Source organism: Bos indicus, chromosome 27 (genome assembly GCF_029378745.1).
Source record: "Bos indicus isolate NIAB-ARS_2022 breed Sahiwal x Tharparkar chromosome 27, NIAB-ARS_B.indTharparkar_mat_pri_1.0, whole genome shotgun sequence".
NCBI lineage: Eukaryota > Metazoa > Chordata > Mammalia > Artiodactyla > Bovidae > Bos > Bos indicus.
Genome location: NC_091786.1, coordinates 21394931 through 21412666, shown reverse-complemented (window position 1 = coordinate 21412666; position 17736 = coordinate 21394931). Strand labels below are relative to the sequence as shown.

General features: G+C 37.4%; 1 protein-coding gene across 11 annotated transcripts in view; it reads left to right on the top strand.

The window, feature by feature from the left end:
* Nucleotides 1–8977, top strand: part of TUSC3 (tumor suppressor candidate 3) — a 216802-nt gene extending 207825 nt beyond the window's left edge. For 4 of the 11 annotated variants that reach the window (XR_011564409.1, XM_070781304.1, XM_070781297.1 and 1 more), the window contains one exon: nucleotides 8471–8977. Coding sequence is in view for 8 of the 11 variants with exons in the window: in XM_070781304.1 (XP_070637405.1) it covers nucleotides 8471–8510 (40 nt within the window). In the remaining 3 variants the exon portion in view is untranslated. Of the gene's footprint in view, nucleotides 1–4633; nucleotides 4697–7503; nucleotides 7692–8470 lie in introns of those variants that run through there. The other 7 variants (XR_011564408.1, XM_070781298.1, XM_070781302.1 and 4 more) reach the window with 3 other exon arrangements.
* The last annotated feature ends 8759 nt before the right edge of the window (nucleotides 8978–17736 follow it).

The following is a 17736-nucleotide window of genomic DNA, read 5'->3' as shown; positions in this document are numbered from 1 at the left end:
GACCACCTTACCTGCCTCCTGAGGATCTATATGCAGGTCAAGAAGCAACAGTTAAAACTGGACATGGAACAACAGACTGGTTCCAAACTGGGAAAGGAGTTTGTCAAGGCTGTATATTGTCACCCTGCTTATTTAACTTCTGTGCAGAGTACATCATGTGAAATGCCAGGCTGGATGAAGAACAGGCTGGAATCAAGATTGCTGGGAGAAATAGCAATAACCTCAGATATACAGATAACATCACCCTTATGGCAGAAAGCAAAGAGGAACTAAAGAGCCTCTTGATGAAAGTGAAAGAGGAGAATGAAAAAGCTGGCTTAAAACTCAACATTCAAAAGCTAAGATCATGGCATCTGGTCCCATCACTTCATGGCAAATAGATGGGGAAACAATGGAAACAGTGACAGACTTTATTTTCCTGGATTCCAAAATCAGGGCAGATGGTGACCACAGCCATGAAAATAAAAGACTCGCCCTCCTTGAAAGACAAGCTGACAAACCTAGACAGTGTATTAAAAAGCAGAGACATTACTTTGCTGTCAGAGGTCCATCTAGTCAAAGCTATGGTTTTTCCAGTAGTCATGTATGGATGTGAGAGTTGAACCATAAAGAAAGCTCATCACCAAAGAATTAAATGCTTTTGAACCACGGTGTTGGAGAAGACTCTCAAGAGTCCCTTGGACTGCAAGATCAAACCAGCCTAAAGAAAATCAATACTGAATATTCATTGGAAGGACTGATGCTGTAGCTCCAATACTTTGGCTCCCTGATGCAAAGAGCCAACTCATTAGAAAAGACCCTGATGCTGGGAAGATTGAAGACAGGAGAAGGGGATGACAGAGGACAAGATCATTGGATGGCATTACCGACTCAATGGACAGGAGTTTGAACAAGCTCCAGTAGATGGTGAAGGACAGGGAAGCCTGGAGTGCTGCAGTCCATGGGGTTGCAAAGAGTCAGACAGGACTGAGCGTCTGAACAGTAATAACAACACATCAAGAGCAGTTGTTGCCCAGAGGACTAGAAGGAGAATATACACCAGAGAACTGGAATAATCCTGAGCTAAATTCTAGAAACCAGGCAGCATAGTGGGGAAGAAAGTATCTATCCAGCTAGTTAGTTCACTGGAGAAAAAGCAAACGTGATGCAGAAGCCAGAGTGAGAGGAGGAATAAATGAAAGAAGGGAAGAGAGAAGTCATTTGGGAATAGTTGAAAAGTGAAAGTCGCTCAGTCGTGTCTGACTCTTTGCAACCCCATGGACTGACTATACAGTCCATGGAATTCTCCAGTCCAGAATACTGGAGTGGGTAGCCTTTTCCTTCTCCAGAAGTTAAAAGATGAGATGTTAGTACAAAAGAAAAAGAAACCTTTTCCTTCTGAGTTACTCTGTGGGAGAGGCTCGGTCAGTGATGGACATAGTACCATATTCTGGAGGGACACTTTGCAATCCCAGCAGCATGTTTCTGTGGCACCAGCATAATATGATTTGATTAAAAAAAAAAAAGCTTGTTCCTATTGGAAAATGATAGTTCGTAGGGAAGGAGAAAATAGGATTCCGGACACCATCAGTATAACAAGAGAAAGGCTATTCCATATGCCGGAAGATATGCCCTGGTCTTGTATTACTGAAAAGACCGTGTGGATGTCCATATTCAAAGGGAGTTAGTACTTATTATAATGTATCATAAACCCTGGTGACCAAGAGCTAAGTCAACCCCCAATCATTTTTACCAATATACACTGAAGTAGGCTTGTAGAAAAAAAAAAAAAAAAGACTTTCTTAAACAAGACCATTTCCTTATCCTTGAGATGAGCTGCCAGGACAAAAAAAAAAGTTTTCTTCTAAAAGAATGGAAAAACTTCCCTCTTCTACCTACTCTGGTTGGTACTGGATAAGATGCAAGATATCCTTTACTGAAAATGCGCATTTGAACATAACTCCATCTGCTAATTGAAAAACACCTTTAGCAGGGGCTTTAGCTTCAATGCCAGAGTCCACTCTTGGGTATAATACCATAGCCTTTGGTGGCCTTTGATGTCTGTGTTTTAGGTTTGTGATTTTTAACTTTTATACCAGGAAATGCCACTGATGTCTATAAACTAATTTTTTATTTCCTCACAATTTTTAATTGATCGACAGTCTTTAATTTCTTCTGTACGGAATGATCTTTCTGCTTTTCCATTTTTAAACTTCACAGAACCTTAAACATTCATGTGTTTCTTATTTTCTCAGTACTTCACACTGATATTTTTGTTGTTGAACTGTGTGCTTGCTGAAAGGGATAAAAGTCTATTACATGTTTACCCTATTTCCTTAAATCTTCCCCACATTTTGGTCTTACGGGTTTTTTCCCTACGGTATCAGCATCTTTCATACCATCACTAAATTCTCCCAGATCATCTTTTAAGTTTCAGTAAGCAACCTTCCATCATTTACATCCTTAATCTACATGTTACTAACTCAGAGACTTTGGGAAAGTTAAATAACTTTTCTAAACCTTGGTTTTCTCATTTCTAAGTGGGAAATGTTTACATACTTTGACATCATGTAGGTTACATGATGTAAGTCACTTAGCACATTGCCTAGTACTTAGTATGTGGCACATATTATTACTTACTCAAAAACCACTTTCTCCTAATTATTATCATTAGCTCTGATGTAAAGATTTTACCCATTTATATTTAATTTTTCATGAGCAGGATTTTTTTTTATGCTAAAAATTAAGCAAGTGTTGTTTTTTATTTGCATGATTCCGTGGGGTGAAGATTAGATTTTCCCTGAACCTTCTGAGGAACTTAATTGGGCTCTCAAAACCTTTGAAATTAGTGAAATAACAAAGATATTAAGAAGTTTATCTAATTACCATCTGACCCATAGTTCAGAAAAAGAAATTGTATTCTAGTGGTAGCAAGAATTCATTTTGTATATTAAATAAAGATTAGCTTTAGGGCTTGTTCCATTTTCCAAGAGCAAAGTGCTAGTGTTCATACATGCACGTCGTCTCTTATGGGTAATTACTTTCCCACTGGTTGCCCCTGACATACTTTGATTCAAAAGTTTTCTTCAAAAAGATTTCTATAAAACTATTTGAAAGATCAAGTCTCTGAGTAGAAAAATAGCATAGAACATTCTCTACTAATTCTCTCACTTTGCTACCTGTTTATGATTCTTTAGTTGTCTTAGAGAGATGGTGTGGTATAATGGGAAAATATTTAGAATCCAAGACATGAGTTCAAATTCAGTATATCATTTTGTATGTCAGTTAAGAACGCTGGCCCAGCAGGCATAGATACTGGCTTGAATCTTACACCCTCTCATCACTAACTTCGGGACTAACTTCTCAGTCTCATTTTTCCTCACCTGTAAAAGTATGTTTTTATGGGGTTGGATAACAACTTTGTTAAGCTTATTTCTTCATTTATAAACTTGGCATAATAATAAATATGTATCTGAGAATTTTGAGGGGATAAAGTACATCATCAATTTATAGTTCATGGAATGTTGCAGGTTCTGAGAACAAATTACTTCACCTACCTCTTGCCTATCCTTAGCCATTTCAGCGCTTGGTTATTCAATAGCACTTTACCACGTTAGCTTTTTCATTAAGTATCCATATGTAACTTTTGTGTATTGGAGTTCTTTTCTTTCTAGAGTATTGTAAGGTGCCTTACAGAAGGTCACGGCTGTGCCTTTTTAATATCTCCAGAGTGTTACACATAGCAGGTGCTCATCGTGTACTTACTAATCGAATGTGTTTACTCAGAGGCATTTTGTAAATGTACTCCTTATCTAAATGCAACAGGAACAATTAAGATAGAAACATAGTGGACAGAGGAGTATTGGTTTGCCACATTGCACAACTCCAGAAGGTGGACTCACATCACATGACACCCCCATGGAGTTGTCGGGTTGTTCCCCCACACTGAAGGGGTGCAGTGTGCACAAACAGTGTTCTGGAAACCTGGGCTCTAAAGATGCTTATTGCAACCTCAAGTGGACCCTGAGCTGGCCCACATCAAAAAATACACACTGATTAAGCTTACAATGGATATAGAAACTATTGACAAGATACCTGTAATTCATGATGTCTTTGGTTCCTTTTGAGTTACTTTGAGAAATAATGAGTTTAAAAAAAATTTTAAAAATCAATCTACATTCCATAATGGAAAGTACAGAATAATAGCTAGACAAGAAAGACATTCCTGGTGAATTTTGAGGCAAATGTACTAATGAACCAGCACAGCAAGGCAAAATATCCCAGGACATGCAGTATGTAACAATATCCCATTCATTTCTGTATCTTACTTAGATGTAGATCTTTTATCTATAGGGAAAATAGAAAATACAGTCTTAAGCTATACAAATAGAAAACACAGAAATGGTGTGGTGATCAACCCACAGTACGTGTCATTGATAAGAATTTCACTGGGATTGCCTTTCTGATGCTGAGTTCCAGCTTTGAAGAATATCATGAAGGACCAAAGACTTAGAGATGAGTAGGTGAAGATCTGGAGAGTGTCTACATAAAGAATACAGTGCTAAGTCTTTGTAATACTATTTTACAAGTGGAAATTGAATCTCAAGGACTATTTTTTCCATATTGTTGTATTTCACTGTGGTGTATTGGAAAGTGATCTGGACTTTGAGTGAGAAGATGAGATTTGGACCATGGCACTTTAAAACTGTAACCTCAGGCAAGTCTTTTCATCTTCTCTGAGCCTCAGTTTTCCTCATCTTTCAGATAATAACCATAATCTTTATCTCATAAGTAAGACAAGTTGTGGCAGACTATTGTTTTACAAATGAAAGATAACTTTGAATTGTGAGATCTCATATTCCAGTCTCATGCTGTTGTACTTAGCTGCTACAGGAACAAGTCCTTGGATAAAATTGCCAGCAATAGACTTTGGCTCACAGAATTAACCACTGACAAGCACAGTATTTTTTTTTTTTAAATAACAATATCCATATGCATGCGTATGCCCTCCATTTCAAACAAAATATGATTGCATTTGGTTATTTCTGTTTTATTACTTTAGGGAAGAAAACAGAACTATACAGCTGACAGAAATATATTGAATTCTGCCGAGGAAAAATGTCGTCAGATGCCTTTTCCCACTAACAATATAAGTCTTAATTTTCAGAATAAAATACAAGTTTTCTAAACATGGACTAATTTTTTAATCAATATTTAGTAATTCAAAACTAGATATTAGGAACCGCTATATAAATCCAACATGATTTTAATAGAAAACTCAGAATCTAGGCTTTTTGATTTTGCAGCGCACATTCCCACCCCTCAGACCGCAGAAGACATGGTCTAAGCAGAGACACACAGCAAAGGAAGCTCTGGAGGCTTATTTCCGTTGTGTAAATACAGTTTTCTTACTCTGGCAGAAACTCCACCATTCAGCAACCCCCTGAAAGCAGGGAATGAGGAGGAAGCTCCTTTGTCCCTAAGTTCTGTTTTTTATCTGACCGCCAACCTCTTCCCACATACAAGCTCTATTGGTCTTTTTCCCCAGACCCAGCATCCGTGTTTCTGACCACACAGAGTTATGAACGATAATGTTACCAGCCTCTTCCAAAATGTGCCCCTCTGTGTAGGCTGTAGAGATGTGCCCTTAGCAGTCGTAAGACTTGACAGCTCTCATCCTGTGTAGCTACAGATCAGAAAGCTTACCACTCCCAAAGATCTGTTTCCCGACTCCTAATAAAATCCTGAATTTCTTTAGGCCTTTATTTTAGATCATGTACTTCAGACTTGAAGACTCTTCGGGGTTCAGTAAGTTTCTGTCACAAAGAAGAGAGCCCCCAGGGCTTCTGGCCAAAGAGGCCTGGGTGGCAGCCATCATGTACTTCTCCCTGGCATCCCCTTAGAACGCTTGTGAAAATAAAGGTTAGAAAATCCCAAGAACAGGGAATCATTAAGTTCTACTAACCCCAAGGCCAGGGGAACACGTGTGAACTTGCTAGTGGCCTATCCTTGTTCAGAGTAAAGAACCAAGGCTTTTCCTCCCTTCTATACTTTCTGGCTCCAAGATGACATCAGTAGCTGCCCCTTATCCATGTAAGCGATTTCTGTGTGACAGAGTGCCAGGACATGCCCAGAAGTCTCTGACTTCTTTCCCAGTTTAAGATCAGGAAGTGAGAACCTTAGCCAAGAAAATTCTGGCCAGCTGAAGGTCTCGGTAGAGAATTTAACCTGATCTCAATTGGACAGAATTCATTCATTCAAGAGCACTGCATCCATTCTGATGTTTTAAAACACTGTGGAGCAGGTGAATTAATTACTCTAAGAGAAGTCTAAACAAAATACCAACCACTGTTTGGTGCCTCCTGCATATTTCACAGGAGGAGAAAAGGCACGTGTTTCACACGTAATATGGTCTCCAGCGGCCACCCAGTAATCAAACCCAGATGCCTTTTCTCATGTGGCAACCTACATAACCCTTCCAGGATTCTAGTTAACCATCTCCTCTTGAGTATCTTATGCCCTGGATTTTGAAACATGACACTCCTAGACCTTCCTTTTTCCTTTCAGATGACTTCTCGGTCCCAACAGACATGCCAAATTCTGACCTAAGGCCTAGAGCCAGACCTCAGACCATATTGTCACCTCCTCAGCTCCAAAGCCAGGCTCATCCCTGCTCCAAACCATATCTCTTCTTCCCATGTTCCCTAACACAATTATTGTTATAATCATACAACATATAAAAGTAGAACCTTTTTAATCTTCCCAGAACCAAAAAGTTCGCAAGCATAAAATGATCATAAAGGGTCATATTCTTGCTTTTATGATAGTAGTATTTTTATAAAAGGTGATCTTTAGTATTCCATAGCTTGAAATGTTCAGACTATTTTTATTAAAAAACAAACCTGTAAATTGTCAGGTATTTTTTAAATTATAAGTTTTGCAGCTTTCATTACCATTTTAAATATTTTATGGTGATGTTTTCTTTTTTAACTGTCAGTCAGCTTTATCTTTAGGGCAATCTTATATCTGAGGACAGAGAAAGCCAAAGTGTTCATCTACACATTTTATATATATATATATAAAAAAAAATATATATATAAAACATACCCCTGCTTTGCCACCACTGTTGTTAAAGATTGGGTGGATTGAACAGCAGCAGTACCTTAATGCTCTGAGGAATGTTACTGCTGATCTTCATGGCAATGTTACCCTTGCAGTACTTAAGTCATAACTTGTTATCTCAAAAAATAGAAGCAATGTCTTGTTGCCTCTAGACATCAGCACTTGATTTGTATCTTGTAATTTAGTAATTCCTCAGAAAAAGATAGGGTAATAAAAAGTTTAGGCTGTATTGCATAATTGCTTTATTATATATTACAAGCTAATAGAGATAATATATATTTAAATATATAATGCTTTATATTTACTATTTAGTATATGAAGTATATTTATATTCACTATATAGTATATATATATGTTATATAATGTGTGTTTTTTTTTTTTTTTTACTATTTATTTATATAGTATCACAGGATTAAAATAAACATTAGCACTGGAAAGAACTTTGGAGATCATCCAAAACAAGCGTTCTTCTCACTAATGAGGAAACCGAGGTTCAGAAAGACGAAGTAACATATGCCTAGGATATTGTAATTTGAGTGTCCAAGTATTAAACTTATCAGTTTGAACAATTTCCCAACTACATGGTTTTTCAACTATAGTAACCATTAATATTTTTAATATTAATGTTTTAATATTAGTTAACAATTGGTTCATTTCTGGTTGTCCTAAAGTTACGTTGCCAAGACTATAAAAAGCAAAGTTGCTGCACGTTAGCAGAAAGGTACAAATAGCCAACAAAGGCTTAATGATGTTATTCAAATTGACATGATATTACGAACTTACATTTTTTTTCATAGATAAAAGTGTTGCCTAGGGAAATCAAGAAAGGCAAAAAGAGTTATTTTGCTTTTTTTTCCTATATGTATAAACGTCTATTTGTATCATTTCATCAGAACCTGATGATACTTTTATTATGATTTATAATTATTTTTGACTTCAATATAGTGAAATTATAAAATTCTTAAAAGTATTTAAGTAAATGCATATTGATTAAATAACCAGAAAAAATATATTGTCTAAAATATTGAAATGACCCAATCCAAGTGTATGTTTCAGCTCATTCCCTTTCTTCCCCTGTGTTGTCAGTTTAAATGCCAATTTAACTAGGAGTCTTGCTAACGTTGAGAATGACTCACAGAAGTTAACCAAACTTAACCAACACAACTTCAAGTTCTTATCAGAATCTGCTTTCACCCCTGACCTAGTCTCACCTGATCCCATTACAGGATCTAGTTCATAGAAATTGCCCTGATATAAAATTACAATTAAGTGAATTAATGTAACTGTGTATGACGTTACATTTTTATTTTATATTTACCTGTACTAAGTTAATATAGAATAAAAAGCACACTGTGTTTTTTTTTTTCAGCAAAGAATTTTCTTTCTTTTTCAGCTTTTTAATTAAGTGAAGCCAAGTGGGATTTGCATAAAGTGACTGTTTACCATGAAGACAAAGTGTCCCAGACATACTAGTTCCAACTCTTGAGTCCATTTCCTTGCTGATTGTGATAATCCAGCTGTTTCTTGTATAATTTTTTTTTTAAATGTGAGTTTTCATAGTAAACTTAATTTATAGACATGGATGGTTAACTTTAACATGGAATAAACAAGGGCAACAGTGAAGAGTTTTTCCAGCAAATTATAGTCTGTGTATGCTATAGATTGAAATAAACAACAATGTAATTATGAATTCATGCTTTTAAGCTATTCACTCATTAGCAAAGAAAACTATAATGTTAGTAAAGGAGAAACTATGAAATGTATCCTCAGCAGTTCTTGGGATTGTACAGAGATAGGTGTATGCATGAAAATATGTCATGTACTGAAAAATTATACTTTCCTCAGTCTCAGTATAAAGGATGTGTATGGTTACAAATAGCGTTTTGTTCTTATTAATCATAACTAGATGAAGGAGATGGGGCCGGGAGCTGGACACACAGTACATGGATGCCTGCCCTAGGGAACGGAGGTCCTTCCCAGGATAGAAATCTACAGCAAACACGACTGAATCAGCATGCTCAGGGCACAGGCAACGGGAGCAGCACACCAGAACTAGGAACGAATTCTTCCCCAACTCAGAAGTGTGACCCGAGAATCCAGACCTGCAACCACAGAACTCACCCACGGGGATATTATCCCCTTGTGTCATGTGGAAGAGGCTAGTCATCAAAAGCTTATTCCCAGACCCGAACAGAGACTGTGTGCATGTGTGCTAAGTCGCTTCAGTCATGTCCGACTCTTTGTGACCCCATGGACTGTAGCCCACCAGGCTCCTTTGTCCCTGGGATTCTCCAAGCAGGAATACTGGAGCAGGTTGCCATTCCCTCGTCCAAGAGATTCTTCCTGACCCAGGGATTGACCCCCATCTTTTACATCTCCTGCACTGGCAAGCAGTTTCTTTACCTCTAGGGCCACCTGGTAAGCCCTGATAGAGAGTAGTTATCCTAATATGAGTGAGGGACTTAGTGAAACTTTCTTGAAAAGCAAATATAGGAGAGTAACCATTATTATGTTTGTATATTGTATTTTAGCTTACAAAGCACCTTCCCATTTGTTAGGGTATTTTTTTCTTCACAGCAACCCTGTAAATTAGGCATTTAGACAGGAAATGTATATTCTATCTGACTTATTTAAGTACTGAAAGCTGAAAGCCACAAAGGAAAAACAGAGCTCGTAACTGGGCTTGCAGACTCTCAGACCTGAATTTCCATTTTCTGTGGTGCAGTCTAAAGAAGGATTTAGAAGCACAGTTAATTTTAGTCAGCTCAATAAACTTTTTTAGGCTTTGTTATCTAATTTTCCTTAAGATCTGAGTAACAGACCATGGAAATCTTTGTTAGTCGGGAGTTCCAGCTGTGTAGTCTCAAACCAGGACTCATGTGCACGCCCAGTGAACTACACGCTTTGTACCTAGAAAATTCAGTAAAGAATGGGAAATACAAAAACCTACAAGGATATATGGAGTTTAATCCCAGGATAGTGTGTGTGCTAGCAGGAAGAAACAAGATATTCAGCAAAAATCATGATGTAAATTCTCAACTATGTTAACCTTAACACATGCTCCGAAAATCTGTTATTTAAAAAATCACATTTACTCTCCCAGTTCCTGTACACAGAATGATCAATTCATTATTGGAATGGCATTTATGGGAAAGCAGTAACTGATCATAATAATTTAATGTCTACACCTAGGTAGCATTTGACCTGTAAACCTCAACCCATTAGAGTATTCTTCTCTAAAGTTTATTCAGGACAAGCATCAAAATTGGGAGTTTGAGGCCAAATTTTACATTGAGTAAAAGCTTCTTTATTTTACACAATTACTTTTGCTTGTTCCTTTAAAGCTCAAAATTCTTATTAACAGCACATATCTAATCTCTTTATAAAGCCTAATAATGTTTAATTATGACCAAAGTCAGCTAGTTCTCACACACTGTGACTGAGGTAAAGAGAACTTCCTTAGCCCAGATTAGTAACAAATTTCTAGCCTATATTCTGTAATTTTCTCCAAATATTAAATATATGCCACCTATGACTCCCCGCCTCCCCGCCCCAAGTTTCAATTTGAAAAGCTGTTGCTTCTCTATAGGCAATTATTGCATCACAGAAAGGAAAAAAGTCTGCCTCAAAATAAGTCATTCCTGAAAAGTGCTACAGACAAAACTACAGGAAGTAGCTCAAATGGAGTCTGTTTACAGAATGTAGCATGTGGAAAATCACATACAAAACATAAGACATCTTCACTTTTGTCAAATAATTTAAATTGAAAAATGAATCTGTATGTGGTGTATTACATCGTTCAATGTCACTTCAGCTAGATTCACTGCATGGAAGTCTCCCTTAAAAACAGATTTTATGTTTAACCATCTTCAGTAAGAACAAAAGGAATTAACTCACCTACTCAGTTGGAGAGAAAAATCTTAATATAAAATTCCAGCTAAAGGAGTAAAATTCCATTTAAATCTTAATATGAAAATTTCATCTATTAATATAATAACATCTATTGAATAAAGTGTTCCATTTTCCTCAGCTCATTGTTCCTTATATTAGATATTCACATGAGTAAGCCCAATAGTGTGTGTTTACTGTAATTTTTCTTTTCTGTCACGTGAAGGAATATCCTTGTCAATTTTAATTCAACAAGCATGGTGATTTGGGAAGATGAGATCTTATAACCAAAGAGCTTGCGGAGTATTCCCTTTCTTGCTATTAGGAGGACCTCCCACAAAGGTACCCGAAGAGAGTGGTTACTCTATACCAAGATCAAAGACACTGAACAGTGTGCTTCAAGAAGGACTGGTTTATGGGGCAAACACATGAGCTCTAAACATTTGAGTGGCCTTTTAGAGACTTAATGTTCCTTGGAGTCCACAGAATTCAGTAAGTTTAAAACATTAAAATGTTTTTCCTATTCCAGCAGGAAGCCAAACTGACTTAATTCCTAACAGTGGAAAACGGGTGAGCAGTAGCTAGTTATTCTCAGAGTACAAATATGTACGTGAAGGTGAAGTCGCTCAGTCATGTCCAACTCTTTGCGACCCCGTGGACTGTAGCCTACCAGGCTCCTCTGTCCATGAGATTCTCCAGGCAAGAATACTGAAGTGGGTTGACATTTCTTTCTAAAGGAGATCTTCCCAACCCAGGGATTGAACCAGGTCTCCTGCATTGGAGGCAGACGCTTTAACCTCTGAGCCACCAGGGAAGCCTCAGGGTACAAGTATGTACATGAATCCACCCCTAAATTTCTTTATATGATTCATAAGCACATCTGTCACTTCCCATGGAACATTTTCCATGTTCCTTTACCTACTTATTTTTATGAACTATATGCAGATGTTTATGACATAACTAGAGTACAAGTACACAAAGTTTTATTAAAGGATCACATATTTGGACTAATAGGAAAGCCATGTTACAGTCACCCAAATGTTGGTGCATCCACTTGCATTAAAAATATGCATATATGCCAGCAAAAGTAGCATAATGAGGAACTCTAGGGACCTATCCCCTCCATAGAAAACTAGAAAAACTGACAAAAACTGGCAGATGTTAGTTTTGTTGAAAGTCTGTAAAGTAGTTTAAGTCTTAGAGGAGCCAAGTAAATGCTTAAAAAACAAAAAAACAAGAACTGAAACCCAGGAGGATAGTTTAATGGCATTTCATCTTAACTTTTCCTCAGCCTTTCTGCCCCAGTCAGCCTCAAAAAAATGGCAGCCTGTCTTCCTGGCGTGGTTCTGAGGAAGCAGAACAGACCTTGTTCCCAAGGAACGGTGTGTGTGCTCACTTTTCTGGAGACTCCTAGGAAAACTGAGGCAAGGGCTTGCCTTTGTTTGACCTAACTCAGAAGTCACTCAGGGTAGCAAAAAGGCTGCACACAAAGGGTGTTTCTCTAAAAACTCAAGGTAAATGAACATGCTGCTGCTGCCCAGGCAAAAGATAAGAGCTGCGACAAACAACACACACAGAGTTGAAAGCCTGGCCGGAAAACTGGGGAGTGACATACTCGGGAATAAGGGCTTCAAAAAGCACCCTCATATTCTAAGGAACCTAGAAGGACCTGCCAGTAACCCAAGGCAGGATACGTCTTCATAAAAAATGTGCAAAGCCCTTGAGTTTTTCCCTCTTTCCAGTCTTTACACCGAAGCCCACGCAGGAAGTGGAGGCCAAAGCGGAGCTGTAAACACCAGGTAAGTGTTGAAGGGGCAACAAACACAGTCAATCTGCAAAGACCAGGAGAGGATTTTCTCTCATTTCCTTTTCTTTTTGGCTTTAAGCATTTAAGGAAAGCTCTGTCACACCACTAGCTGACCACTAAAATAGAAACTTCACGTGCCACATGCAGTTTCTACAAAAACAATTTTTTGGAAAGTCACTAAAGAAGTACAACCTACAATAAGCAGCAGAAAATCTGGAGAGGGAGCAGAATTTCCAGAGTTGCCATATTAGAGTATTTAAAATGAGCAATTTCAAAAAATAAAAACATACAACAAGAAAACGGTCTATTCACAGGAAAGAAAAAAATTAGCAGAAAACTATCCTTGAGAAAGCACAGACATTGGACTTCTTAGATAAAGACTCCACCAGTCTGTAACATATTCAGAGAGCTAAATGAAACCATTAGCTAAAGGAAACAAGATTAGCAATGTCTCAGACTATGAATTAAGAAATAGAAATTATTAAAGGAATCAAATACAAATCATGAAACTAAAAAATACCATAATTGAAAAATTCATCAGAGGGACTCAACAGCAGAACAGAGAGATGTACTGAAATGATCCAGTCTGAGGAGTAAAACCAAAAAGAATGAAGGACAAATGAGCAAAGCATATGAGACCTAAGAGACCTATCAAACACCGTGAAGTAAAAAGTACTGATTCTCAAGCATAGCCACAGGCAGTCCAGGTAGAAGAAATCAGTAACTTGTGCTATCGTGCCACCTACTGAAAAACAAAGGCCTCTAGCTATCAACTTGCTGAACTGTTGAAATCAGAGTAAAAGGCAAGCTTTACCTAAAGAAGAAAAGTATTTGCTACTTCAAAATATGCTGGCAGAGGAACAACTCATCAGGCACTGTGAAAAACCATGGTAACAGTGTCACAAAGAGAAAAATGACAATTTTCCAGAAGCCAAACTTCAAGTCACAGAATACTGCAATCTAAGAGAATTAAAAATAGTTGTCATGAAGAAACAAGCTATAAGAAAAATAAGAAAGGCAGTTCAGTGAGCTCAAGAATCAGATTAATGAACAGAAGGAACACTTTACCAGAGATTTAAACTCTTAAATTCTGGAGCTGAAGAAATAGATGAAGATCATATTTGAAAACATTGGGAATGAGTTGCTAATTTTCTCTTTTACGTGGTCTGCTTTAAGACAGAACTCCAGAAATAATTAAGGTAGAGGAGAATATTTTTTAAATCTAACTTTATGACAACCATTTGACTCTGCTAGGAAAGAACAGCATGAAAATAATGGGTATCCAGAAGAAGAAGAGCACAGAGTTTGTATAAGGAAATATTAGCAGGTAACTTCCAAATTCTGGGGAAGCAACTATATATAAAATTCAGACAACACAAAAAGGCCTTCTCCAAAACACACTGGGCTTTCCTAGTGGCTTACATGGTAAACAATCTTCCTGCAATGCGAGAGATGCAGGTTCAATCCCTGGGTTGGGAAGATTGCAACTGGCAACCTAGATGTCCATCAGCAGATGAATGGATAAGAAAGCTGTGGTACATATACACAATGAAGTATTACTCAGCCATTAAAAAGAATTCATTTGAATCAGTCCTAATGAGGTGGATGAAACTGGAGCCTATTATACAGAGTGAAGTAAGCCAGAAGGAAAAACATCAATACAGTATACTAACGCATATATATGGAATTTGGAAAGATGATAACAATAACCCTGTGTACGAGACAGCAAAAGAGACACTGATGTATGGAACAGTCTTATGGACTCTGTGGGAGAGGGAGACCGGTGGGAAGATTTGGGAGAATGGCATTGAAACATGTAAAATATCATGTATGTTGAAACGAGATGCCAGTCCAGGTTCAATGCACGATACTGGATGCTTAGGGCTAGTGCACTGGGACGACCCAGAGGGATGGTATGGGGAGGGAGGAGGGAGGAGGGTTCAGGATGGGGAGCACATGTATACCTGTGATGGATTCACTTTGATATTTGGCAAAACTAATACAATTATGTAAAGTTTAAAATAAAATAAAATTAAAAAAAAAAGGTCAATGACAAAGAATTGACGGAGAAAAAAAGACAGTAACCTACAAAGGAATTCCCATTAGGCTATCAGCTGACTTCCAGCAGAAATTCTATAGGCTAGGAGAGAATGGAATGGTAGAATCAAAATATCAAAAGAAAAATTGTCAGCCAAGAATACTGTTAAGCAAAGTCATTCTTCAGATGTAAAAGAGAAACAGAAGAGTTTTCAGATAAACAAAAGCCAAGGTAGTTAATCTCCACTAGACTTGCCTTATAAAGAAGTATTGAAAGTTCCATCTGAAAGAAAAAAGGCCAAAGTACATAAAACTGAAGTGGACGGAGTCAGAAAGCTGAAACTGTGTATCAGAATAGGTTGTTAAACAATTATGGCATAAAAATGGGTGAAGAAGTATAAAAATAACTATAGCGATCACAATAAACTGTGGAAAATTCTGAAAGAGATGAGAATACCAGACCACCTGACCTGCCTCTTGAGAAATTTGTATGCAGGTCAGGAAGCAACGGTTAGAACTGGACATGGAACAACAGCCTGGTTCCAAATAGGAAAAGGAGTATGTCAAGGCTGTATATTGTCACCCTGCTTATTTAACTTATATGCAGAGTACATCATGAGAAACGCTGGGCTGAAAAAAGCACAAGGTGGAATCAAGATTGCCGGGAGAAATATCAATAACCTCAGATATGCAGATGACACCACCCTTATGGCAGAAAGTGAGGAGGAACTAAAAAGCCTCTTGATGAAAAGTGAAAGAAGAAGAGGAAAAAGTTGGCTTAAAGCTCAACATTCAGAAAAATAAGATCATGGCATCCAGTCCCATCACTTCATGGGAAATAGATGTGGAAACAGTGTCAGACTGTATTTTTGGGGGCTCCAAAATCACTGCAGATGGTGACTGCAGCCATGAAATTAAAAGACGCTTACTCCTTGGAAGAAAAGTTATGACCAACCTAGATAGCATATTGAAAAGCAGAGACATTACTTTGCCAACAAAGGTCCATCTAGTCAAGGCTATGGTTTTTCCAGTGGTCATGTATGGATATGAGAGTTGGACTGTGAAGAAAGCTGAGCACCAAAGAATTGATGCTTTTGAACTGTGGTGTTGGAGAAGACTCTTGAGAGTCTCTTGGACTGCAAGGAGATCCAACCAGTCCATTGTGAAGATCAGCCCTGGGATTTCTTTGGAAGGATGATGCTAAAGCTGAAACTCCAGTACTTTGGCCACCTCATGAGAAGAGTTGACTCGTTGGAAAAGACTCTGATGCTGGGAGGGATTGGGGTCAGGAGGAGAAGGGGACAACAGAGGATGAGATGGCTGGATGGCATCACTGACTCAATGGACGTGAGTATGAGTGAACCCCGGGAGATGGTGATGGACAGGGAGGCCTGGCGTGCTGCGATCCATGGGGTCGCAAAGAGTCAGACACGACTGAGCGACTGAACTGAACTGAACTGAACTGATAGCTACTTCAATTTGGTACCAAAACACAAAAGGATCATTTGAATCAACAAAAACCTAAGGGAAAGAAAAGAACTGCACTTATAGAGGCAAATAAAGATGCTATCAGCAAAGGACTAGTTTATCTCTGAAAAATTTTATGCAAACCTCATGATAACCACAAAACACACCTAGAGGACAGACACAAAATAATTAAAAAGAGGAAACTGATAAAAACATAGAAAACCACCAAATTAAAGTTACAGAAACAGAAATGGATATATATAGCAACCAGAAAATAAAAAGTGAAATGATATTACTAATTTCTCATTTATCAATAATCACCCTAAATGTACATGTTTTTTGAACTCGCCAAAAAACACAGGGTATCTATGTGGATTAAAAAAAAAAATAAAACAACTATCTGCTGCCTTTACAAGATCCATCTCAGCTCTAAAGACAAACATAGGCTCAATGTGCAGGGATGGAAGATGATCCTCTGAATAGTAGCCAAAACAAAGCAAGTGTAGCCACTCTCATATCAGACAATACCGACTTCAAGCCAAATAATATAGACAAAGATGGACATTATATAAAGAGGAAAATTTTTCAAGAAAACATAGCATTTATTACCATATATACACCTAACATAGGAACATCAAAATATATAAAGCAGTTATTAACAGTAAAATATTGACAGCAACACAATAAAAGAAGGGACTTTAGACACCACTTAAATCAACAGGTATACGATCCAGACAGAAAATCAACAAGGCAAGAGTGGCCTTAAATAAAACATTAGTCCAAGATGAAATAACAGATTTATACAGAACATTCTATCCAAATGCAACAGAATAAAAATGCCCAAGTATGTGTGGAATATTCAAGGATAGACCATACAGTGAGACACAAAACAAGTCTCAGTAAATTTAATAAGCTTGAAATCATATCAAGCATCTTTTCCAATATAATGATATGAAACTAAAAATCAACTGCATAAAAAAGCTGGGAAAAATCACAAATATGTGGAAACTGAGCAGTACACTACTGAACAACTATGGACTCAAAGCAGAATTTTAAAAATACCTAAAGACAAGTAAAAATGGAAGTGTGATACCAAACTATGAGATACAGCTGAAGTGGCATTAAGGGTGAAGTGTATGGCTACATAGGCCTACTTCATGAAACAAGAAACACTAACAAACTTACACCTAAAAGAACTAGAAACAGAACCAAAAACAACAACAGCTAAAAAAAAAAAAAAAGCCTAGAGTTAGAAGGAAATAACAAAGATCAGAGCAGAAATTAATGAAATAAAAACTAAAATCACAATAGAAAAGATCAATGAAACCTAAGTCCTATTTCTTTGAAAAGATAAAAGTAACAGTTTTGACTAGACTCATTAAGAAAAAATTGGGAAAGCTCAGATAAATAAAAATCAGAAACAGGAGAAATTACAG